The sequence below is a fragment of the Coregonus lavaretus genome, assembly GCF_964263955.1.
Source record: "Coregonus lavaretus genome assembly, chromosome: 7".
Lineage (NCBI taxonomy): Eukaryota > Metazoa > Chordata > Actinopteri > Salmoniformes > Salmonidae > Coregonus > Coregonus lavaretus.
The window spans coordinates 7,634,639-7,645,367 of record NC_139994.1 but is presented as its reverse complement, the minus strand read 5'-3'; the positions used below and the strand labels follow the sequence as shown (position 1 = coordinate 7,645,367).

Here is a 10,729-nt window from a genome sequence, read left to right as displayed (position 1 = left end):
GATGTATTTTGGGGGGATGTTGATGGAATATTCTCCTAACCCACAGAAAACTGGACACATGAATGTTCTTGCAACGTTCTCATGAAACATGTCTAGAACATTAATATCTTACATTCTGAGGAAATGGTAACCACATTCTGGGGAAGGGCTATTTGATATTAAGGGAAGGATCTCTTGGAAACATTCCTTTCACATCAATGGAACATTCCTATGAAAATGTTAATTAATGACCTAATGAGAATCTTAAGGGAACATTATCTAAAGATGTGGGAACACTTGTTGTTAGCTGGGGTAGGCCTAGGTACCGACCCTGTCATGCCAAATTGGTGGTGCATCCCTAAAGTGCTTGTGGAGAACAGTTTGAGTGAGTAAAGGCCTATTTGTTAAGGAACCATAAAGTCAGCGAATTACTAAATCATCCAATGGCGTGGCAGAAAGCATTTTGGAAACCCCCATATCTTGCCTCTTGCCAATCAGTGCTTTTCTCTTGTCTCTGGGGCTACATTATGTTTAAACATATGGTGTAAACATGCATGAATAAAATATTGGTCCGTTAAACTCTGGCTTAATATCCATACAGCTCTATTAGGTGAGGGAAAGTGTTATGTGCCAGTCTGAATTGACTCACATCAACAAACGCTATAGCTAGGCTACAACCTGTTTAGATCCACCTGAATAAAATAACCGGTGACAATTGAAGAGGCACCCCCACTCCCTCATGTCACCAGCTCTGAGCAGCCAGGCCCTTCTCCCTCCTCCTCCCTCCCGAGCCCGTAGCCCCGGTATAAAAGCCATCTCCCGTGCACCGTAAATAATGTTGATAAAGACGCCACCGAAAACGACTTTCAAGCGTCGCCCGATTGATTTAACGTGACCTCCGTTTCCAAATTATATTGGAAGCCTATTTAAACAGATGAAGGCTTAAATTGTCTTGCTTGTATGTGCATTAATTCCCCATTCATCATCATTACTCAGTGATTGGTCCATCCACGCCTCCCTTCGCCAGCTCCGCGCGCTATGACAAGGGCCTGTAAATTAGAATGTAATACAATTTAAACAGCAGCGGCAGCAGCCTCCGATAGGATGGCTTTGTTTTTTTCTCTCTCCAGTGGACAGCTGCTCCGCACCTCCCCTATCAAGAAGCTTTGTGCTAGTCAGGGATCCGACGAGCCCTGAGCCAATTCTCACTAATAACATCTTATAAGGCCGATGTAATTGCTGTTATGTCCGGAATATGGCAGCCGTTCGGTCGTAGGCTTTACTGTCTTCCAGCGATTAAATGGCGTGTTGATGGTGGATTAGGCCATTGAGGATTCAACATAGTAAGGGAGAGCTGGGGATCCACATGCCTTGTTGGGTAAATGTAGTCGTTATTTGTATCACTTTTGACGCGCGTTTGAAAATATTGTCATATGGTGGGGGTGGCTGCTACTGTATGGGATAATCAAACTAAGCTCCTGGCTGCTAACCATAACTCACACTGTCACTGTCCAATGGGACAGCATTTTGAAATGGCCGATGCATTTGAATATGTATTTCGTTTACATTTTATTTTACATTATTATTTTATTATGCCAGCCAAAACTATTTTCCTTTCCGTTCTGCAACCTCCATATCAGGCTAAAATATGGCGTGATAGCTTACATAAATCTGCCTCGTGGTTTCGCCCCTACCCGGGCTGCTTAAACGGTGTATTATTCCAAACATATGCATTTTAATCAGCTTGGTCACACTTACAAGAACTCCACTTAATAAGGCGATCAATCACACCGGCGCGCTTGGGGTGGAGGGTATATCTGGGAGGGGGGGGGGGGGGGCTCTGATTAGGACGAACCTTTTACCTCGTGACACACGGAGATGATCGCGGAATGGGAGCGTCTAACGAATAATTAGCCAACACTATATTTCCCTACATATAAATATAGATATAGGCTAATATATTTTAGAAACTTGTGTTTATTGGAAAGGGAAAGGAAGCGGTAGGGCCGCAGTAAGGCTAGCGGTTAAGTGCGGTTGGCCAGTAACTGCAAATGTCTCTGGTTCGAATCCCTCAGCAGACTAGGCGGAAAAGCTGTCAGTGTGCTCTTGAGCAACGCTCTTAATCCTAATTACTCCTGTAAAGCGCTCTGGATAAGATCATCTGCTAAATGACGTAAACTGTATCTCGATAATAAGGCTATAGGCTATTTTTTCCTAAAATGGTAGGCTAAGTAAAAACAACAGTAGTGTAATGTTGTCTCATTTATTCGTTAGATAAGGATTGGAAATTAGTTAATTAGAGAACGATAATGACTTAATTAGTCTAATTTTAGCCTAATTGCATAGTTATAGAGATAATGTATTGTTACTGCGTTTTCAACGCCATAGTCTATTGGGATTATTTTATCCACCGCCACACATTTTCACTTTTTATTTGCTGAAATAACTTCTAATCTACCCTCTCGACGATGTAAACGCCTATTAGAAGCCTATTTGAGCTCGGGGTGCTACAGCCTTTTTCCAATGTGTCCCATTATATCCAGAAAGCTCTCGTTTACAGAGCGCACGCCTAAATGTATACCTAAAATGCAGCCAATTAAGCTCGCGCTGATTGGTGGGGCCGGTTAGATCATCGATCTTTTTGCATTCCAATATCTTTTCGAGACAACTAATTCTGCCGTTGTCTATTAACCGGTGGAGAAAATATGACAGGCGTCAATGGAGCCCGGGGACCACTTAGCTGCCGCACACAATCTCGCGCACACATCGCAAGACGAGGCCCAGCATCTCTGTTTTGACACCGATCACTTCAGCCAAATTAGTGCTTGTGTCAGGAGCAATATTCAATGACAATGTCTTGCACCTTTAGGCCCATTGTGTTGTCTAAAATAGCATACCAATAAAGGAAATGATAGGAAGTTACATAATTATATTATTTTAGGCCTTACAATGAGCAATGAATTCGCTCCATATCAATAGAATATGAAAAACCTTTTGGAAGATTATTTTAATTTGATTTAGAGTAGGACTCTACATGCAGGTCTTCCCTTGATGCCCAAGCTGCAATAAACTAGTAGGCCTATAGTGAGTCATAAAATAAAACATTCGATAGATTTTGTTGTTTGAAATGCTGTTTATTGCAAATTTGAAGTCCAGAACAATCCAACAATTTATTCAGCAAAAATTACCAGAGTTCAGCACCTATATGAATTCGCTCTCTTGAGCCTTTTTACCGTACTATCCCTAAAACATGACAGGGTTCTTTCGATGAAATACTATGTCAGTAACAGTGCAAAGCGAGAAATGTACATAAAGAAATAATAGCAATTTCCCAAAAATATTTTAGAATGAGTTGGCTAATAAATATAAGGCTTATCTTTCAGAATCAGTCGTTATAAATGCATTTATCCAAGCATTCGGTCTTATGAACATTGGCTGAAGGTGAAGTAGGACGCAGTAGCATTGGGGAGACGGGGAGAGAGGTGGTGGCAAGTGTTCAGTCGAGGGTTTATGGGTGAGATGGGCAGCTCGAGCGAACGAACTCGGCCTAATTTGCCTGGAGTGATTGTCCAATGGCTTCTCTTTCTTCCCTTTCCCTTCTCTATCCTCCTCTCCTTTTCTCCCTCGTTCTCTTCTCAGACTCCCGTCACCTCTCCTCCTCTTCCCCGTCAAGCCAGCGCGAGCTAATCCGTTCCCCTGGCGCCTTGTTACCGTTTGGCAGCAACGAACCCTCCCCGGCCTCGGCGCGCCGGTATTATCATTTATTCAACACTCAAAATTCATCCACCACGTACATATAGGCCTACATCACCTACTAATTTTACCAGCATCTGCACATTTCGGCCCCAGCCCGTCAAAAAAGGAGGCTCGGGTAGGGAGAGAGAGACATAATGAGACGGTGCAAGTCTGTTAACAAATTCCCTTGTTAAAAAGGAAGTTGGAATAGATCATTCTAGTGCAATTTACAAAACAGGTCAATTTGAACACGTGAAGAGACTACAAATAGGCTTAAAGATAAATCGTTAACGCCATCCATCACGGAGATAAACGTTTGTCTGTAATTCCCAGTCCACCCGGGCTCTCTTTCCTCGCACCAAATTAATCTTCAATAAATCAAACGTGGTTTTTGTCCGATCTCATAATGTTTCATAGTCTGCATGGGGTTTTGCAACTGAAATGTATTTTTTCAGTGGATAGACTATCATGATGTGTGAGATCATCGCGTTGGTGCTTGAAAACATATAGCTTAAAAACAAGGTAGGCAAATTGTTTGCGCCCCGAGCTCGGTCATCGCTCCTTTTTGTTATGTAGCAGGTGTATATAACAGCGCGCACTGCAGGATCTATCGTTTATGCTGCTGCTTGTATGGAGTCTGCTCCACGTGATCGTTGTATTCATGCTGTTTGAGTCCTGTTCATGTTTTTTCTTGAAGTTTGATAAAAGCTCATGGTAAAAGCTTATGGCACTCTTCTGAGCTTGTTTGACCCAGTCCAATGAACACATGTGGATGTGCTCTCTTCGTTTTATCTGGTCAATGGCACCTCTTCTCTCTGGTCCAAAGTCACCGGCAAGGACTTGCTCAACACCGACGGAGTAAACGTCAAAAACGCGTCAGTCCTGCTCGTTGGGGAGCACGGGAAGTCTGACCCGGTAGGCCTCTGTGGAAGGCCGTTTGATTGAGCGGAGTGACAGGCGAGGCAGGAGCAGGGGCTTCCCCCGGGACCGAGGCCGTGGGCCGGGCTGGGGTACAGGGACGGGTGCCTGAACGAACACAGAAGCTCGGGTCTCTGGTAGGGGTGAGACAACATCCGGAAACTGTCGAGGGACCTGAGGGGGTTGGAGAACGGGGTGGCGGAGGAGGCGGAACCGGCTCCGACCCCAAGGTGGGAGTAATACGGTAATGGTAGGTGGGACGGGAAGGGGTAACCGAGGTTCCCGGTAGCGGCTGCGTGACTCATCATGTAGGTGTAGAAGGCGGGGTCGGCAGGGTGAGGCCACGTCATGGCCAGACGCTGCCGCTTGTCCTTCATCCGGCGGTTCTGGAACCACACCTATGGAACACAGACATACAGACAGGCGGGGTAAAATATTAACCTTCATCAGTCTGTGACGAGACAAACAAGGGATTCCAAATGGTTCCAAATGGCCTTACAGTTGGCGAGCAGTGGCCAGACCAATTACCATATGCAAATCCAAATTCATCAATCAATACTTAAGCTCGACCCTTAAATGTTTCTGGTTTAATCATTAACAAAATTAATCACCGTTTCATTTTGGTAAATGTTGCCTGCAGCTGCATTTACTGTATTGTTTTGAAAACCCACATAAATATAGTCCATAGCCTAGGCCTCAATTTGTCTGATATGATTTCAAGCGAACTCACATTGTTTTCTTTTTAGATTCGCAATTAAGCTATGTCCTTTATATGACCAATATGTTCTATGGGCAATAATGTAGGTTTAGATGTAGTCGAGAAGTGGTATTATGTTGTTGAAATATCGTTGTTGTTATTATAGGCCCTAATCTCACCTTGATTGTGGTTTCTGGTAAATTTAGTGAAGCCGCCAGTTCGCATCTCCTTGGCCTGGACACGTAATTCTCCCGGTAGAATTCCTTCTCCAACCGGCCGATTTGCTCACGCGTGAAGGCTGTCCGGTACCGTCGCATCGCGTCGGCCCCGTAGGACAGCGATCCCTGGCCCAAACCCATCTTACCGGGATCCATGCCGCTGTCACTCGGGTGGCTGGGGGAATCACCGTTTCGACCTGGAATGGTTTGAAAACATAAATCTGATTGTTTGTTATCGAATAGCCTAAAGTAAAGATACATTTGATGATACAATAGTATCCTACAATTGTACAGTGTGTTGTACAGTGGTTTATTTTATTATTTTAGTTTTTGTATAATTGTCACTGCAGCCTGTATTTTTCGTTTGATTGAGGTTGACAAAAGCATAGGACCATAACTAGCCAAAATGCATCTAATCCTAAATTAGGCCTATATACAGTAAACTAAACAATCCATATAAATGAATACCATACCTGCAGAAGGGACAATTATATTAATTAATCATTGTGATAATTATATTTTATGCCGAACCAAATTTTACCTGATATCAGTATAATATTTTCATGAAATAACTGTGAAGAGAATAGCATAGGCCTATGTATAATCATTCGTTCAACATGTAGGCTAATTTTTCCCATTAATTTGAAAACAGGTCCTAAAAATACATATGATAATAAGCATTAGACAATTCATTTGGAGCCTATTTTCCATAAAGACATGAACAGTTTGTTGTCAGTTCTCCAAGGGTTTGGTTCCCAAACAAATCCAATCAGTCTACCAACGAATTAATATAAAAGGTATTTTTGTTTTTAGGTCTATCATTTTTATTTGTGGTTTGTTTAGTACTTAAAATCTCTACTAGTAGCCTAGTTCGTGCAAATTGGTTAATTTGCTACAGGGTGTCTGGCTCCGGGGTTACTCGTTTAAAACGTGACACTGTGGTTAAAACCCTAGCTAAGGGGGTGTAACCCTAAGATGAGATCTCTCATGGGTGTGGATGTAACAATCCAAGAGTTAAGCTATAGTGAAATTCATTCATGCATGTGATATTCATTCCAAATGAACGTTGTTATAAAAACATAACAATTACGTTCAGTAAGTCGTACAATCGTATGGAATGTCTTGTATATGTTACCCCATAATTGACTTGTTCATTCTGGTTGCTGCATGCACAGAAATAGGCTACTAGCAATCGATTGAAGGCTATGTTTACTTTGTCACATCTATTAAATTCAATCGTTTACATTGTCCAAACTTTAAAATCACATCCATGCAACGTGTTGAAGAAAACGAAATAAAGAGTGCCATGCCGTTTCGTGCATTACCTTTCCCGTTGGGGTAGTCCATGCTTTCTGGCGTGCAGCTCACATCAATTTCCTCATAGAAGTCTGACTCTGTGTCCGAGCTGCTAGCTTCTTTGCTGGTGTGATCTATTCGGTGTCTCTCCGTAGAAGAGGACATGCCAACCGGCCTTATATCGGCGCACACGGGTCCCCGTGCGCCCTCCACCTCATCGTCCGCTCTGTCTCGCGAGTAGGGCGCAGAACCGGTGCTCGTGTAGTTCCTGTGGACCGTTTTTCCTTGTGATTCTCGCGCGGGGCTTCCAACTGCTTCCGACAAATTAGAGCCCGTCTTGCCCACTGCCGTGCCAAGTTGGCCTCCCTCCGCGAGCATCACCATCTCTTTTCTGCTTTCCATTACCGATGAACGAACAAACGAACGCGCGTGGAATGAACGAGCGCCAAATTGCTACTATGGAAAGAGCACAATCTGTCTGTGACACTACGGGTGGCGAGGGGATTCAGTCGTGAGAGTAGAGAAAAGAGAAGAGGAATGGATTGAAATGATAGAAGAGAAGAGAGGGGGATGTACGTTCTGATCCTGCGAGGCGAGCGCTCCAGAGTGCGGCACGAGCTCTGGGAGGGATCACAATTGCCCTCTCTTTCTCTCGAGCTGTCATTCTTAATGGGGCAGTCGTCATGATGGCAACCCTGATGACGCCCTTCATCGATTGGATGTGGATAAACAGAGAACGAGCCATAGAATTAGGAATTAGAAATAGGATCTCTCTATGGAACGAGCAATCACGACTGCGGGATGAGAGGGGGGGTCGAGGGCTAATGGGGAAAACAAGCAGCTTTGGAACGGGAGTGTACAAGCACATTATCACACGGCATGAGCTAACGAGCAAATTATTTTGTGCCAGTATCATGAGTATATAGCAAGACCACTGAATGTCAATGTTCTCCAATCCTCAATTTCCACAAGGAAACAACATCCTTATGATGCATTCTGACAAATCTGCATGCATGCTTTCAATGAATTCATTTTTTAAAGGTTCTAAATGTAATTCTTAGGTGGTACTCAGTTATTAAGATGATGAACAAGATGTATATGTAAATTATGAAGATCAATAATTGACTAATAACTTGGACACCAGGTTATGTAGCCTGATCTGTAATGTAGTCATCCATATTATTAAACCAACTATTTCGATTTTTAACAAGGAACAAATTATCTGTGTTGTTAGTTGTGACGTGGTCAGAAAATAGCCTATTATTATATAATTCTTTTTTAGGAAATATCAATATTCTTGAGGAAATATTATGTATGGCTTGTCTAAAACAAAACAAAGTTATTTTAAAACGTCTAATGTGAAGAAGAATGTATGACAATATTATATTATTCAATGCAAGCGCTTCAATCAAAAGAATCGTGGCCCCCAATGGATATCTTACAACAAAATAATAACGTTGTTATAATACAACGTCCATGAGACCTCAATTCTAAAGGGAAGTGAAAGCAGGATCGATTACCAGTGGGGAGTAATAGAGCCGTTTAAAACATGTTCCATTTGTAACAACATGCTTCATGAGGGCCTCGAAGCGTCTAATGAAATGAAATTGAGATGTTCACTCAATAGTGCCCTGTCCAAGTGTCCATAGAACGCTGCGTAATTGGAACAGAACACGCAATCTTCGTCACATTTCAGTGCCCCTATCCCTCTCCCTCCCCCCTCTTCCCAATCTCTCTACCTCCCTCTCTCACCCCCTCCTCCTCTCCCTCTCACCCCCTCCTCCTATAAAGTGGTGTCAAGTAAAATACTCAGAGGTCAAGTCCTGGTGGTCAGAGTTAAGATTACTGGCCATTTTACTTGTGATTAAATTTAGGCTATATTAGTCTGGAAAACCAACAACATGGGCTACAGGACAATGTGACAAGGTTTTGATCACAACTCAAGGCCTATAATTTAGGAAGCATTGTTTTACTGTAATTGCATAGGTTTTCTTCAGCTATACTATAGCCTGCATTAGGGCTATGGCATATTTGAACATAAAGTGTGAAACTTTATAAGCATGTCAAAAAAAGGTTAAACGTCGGTCATTTCAGAAATATTAGAGGGATACTAGAAAACACAACCATTTGATTACTGTGAATTTTAAACAAAACAATTTCTGACATTCTCTGTGCACACACGCCTGTGGTCTATGGGTGATTGCGCACGAGCAGATAAAGGCGACGCCGTGCATGTGCAGTGGATGTTTTCAGGGTGGGGGCTGTCTGTCTCCAGCTCTCTTTGATGTATGTACTCTAGTGCAGTAAAAAGTCACTAAACACAGCGATAAAGGACAAGGCTTTTAAGGCTGTGGCCTTTGGGGGAGGTTGAACTTGATATTACCACTCTAAAGATTTCACGGTGTTTTAAGTTGAGCCCTGGAATCGTATTGGGGCCTGTTACAACTCTCTTTCTGTTTGTTTTCTGCTTACCCATTATAGCATAGCATCCTCAGTAGACTATTCTTTCTATGAAGGATAGGCTATATAAGCATCCAGACCAAGCCGTTATTAGCTAATTGACGGAGATGAAATATACAAGGTTGGGTGCTTCCCGATTCTCCACACTTCTCCCATTGTGTACACGCGCACTACACTCTTAGAAAAAAAGCTTATATATAGAACCAGAAAGGGTTCTATCGGTTGCTTCATATATGGAACCCTTAAAAGTTCTATATAGAACCCTTTGAGCAGAACCCTAGGGGTTCTTCACTGAATCAAAATTGGTTCCATACAGAACCCTGCATTTATTAATTATGGCTACTAATAAATAGTAATATTTATAGATATGAATATAATATACTGAACAAAAATATAAACCCAACATGCAACAATTTCATTGATTTTACTAAGGTACAGTTCGAATGAGGAAATCAGTCAATTAAAAAAATTAATTAGGCCCTAATCTATGGATTTCACATGACTGAGAATACAGATATGCATCTCTTGGTCAAAGATTCCTTTTAAAAAATGGGCCTCACAATGGGCCTCAGGATCTCGCCAAGGTATTTTTGTGCATTCAAATTGCAATCAATAAAATGCAATTGTGTTTGCTGTCAGTAGCTTATGCCTGCCCATACCATAACCCCACCACCACCATGGGGTGCTCTGTTCACAACATTGACATCAGCAAACCGCTCACCCACACGTGGTCTGCGGTTGTGAGGCCAGTTGGACATACTGCCAAATTCTCTAAAACAACGTTGGAGGAGGCTTATGGTAGAGAAATGAACATGAAATTCTCTGGCAACAGCCCTGGTGGACATTCCTGCAGTCAGCATGCCAATTGCACCCTCCCTCAAAATGTGTGACATCTGTGGCATTGTGTTGTGTGACAAAACTGCACATTTTAGAGTGGCCTTTTATTGTCCCCTGCACAAGGTGCACATGTGTAATGATCATGCTGTTTAATCAGCGTCTTGATATGCCACACCTGTCAGGTGGATGGATTCTCTTGGCAAAGGAGAAATGCTCACTAACGGGGATGTAAACAAATGTGTGCACAAAATGTGAGAGAAATAAGCTTTTTGTGCGTATGGAACATTTCTGGGATATTTTATTTCAGCTCATGAAAAATGGGGCCAACACTTTACATGTTGTGATTATATTTTTGTTCAGTATAGTTTCTTCTAAAAAAAGAACCAACAGTCAGGAGCATGCAGACAGCTCAAGAGGTAGCCTATGCTTAGATATGCAGAAAAATAAACATTTTTTACATAGTATTAAGCATAATGATCATGGCTCTAGATTGCAGGAAAAAGCGGTTTCAGGTGTTTGAAAAACTTATGGTGGGGGGGCCTAGCCCCCCTCCGGACCACTCCCCAGCCATCTTCAGATTTTTGGGATG

The 10,729-nt window shown here is 42.6% G+C and overlaps 1 protein-coding gene across 1 annotated transcript; it reads right to left on the bottom strand.

Annotated features, from left to right (window-relative positions):
- Positions 1-3,103: 3,103 nt before the first annotated feature.
- On the bottom strand, positions 3,104-7,245 carry LOC311131918 (homeobox protein XHOX-3-like; the record flags this gene model as incomplete). The annotated part of the gene is made up of 3 exons (XM_084165026.1): positions 3,104-5,030; positions 5,509-5,744; positions 6,873-7,245. The coding sequence occupies 3 exons, from the start codon at positions 7,243-7,245 to the stop codon at positions 4,503-4,505; spliced, it is 1,137 nt and encodes a 378-aa protein (XP_084021152.1). The 3' UTR covers positions 3,104-4,502.
- Between the last annotated feature and the right edge of the window lie 3,484 nt (positions 7,246-10,729).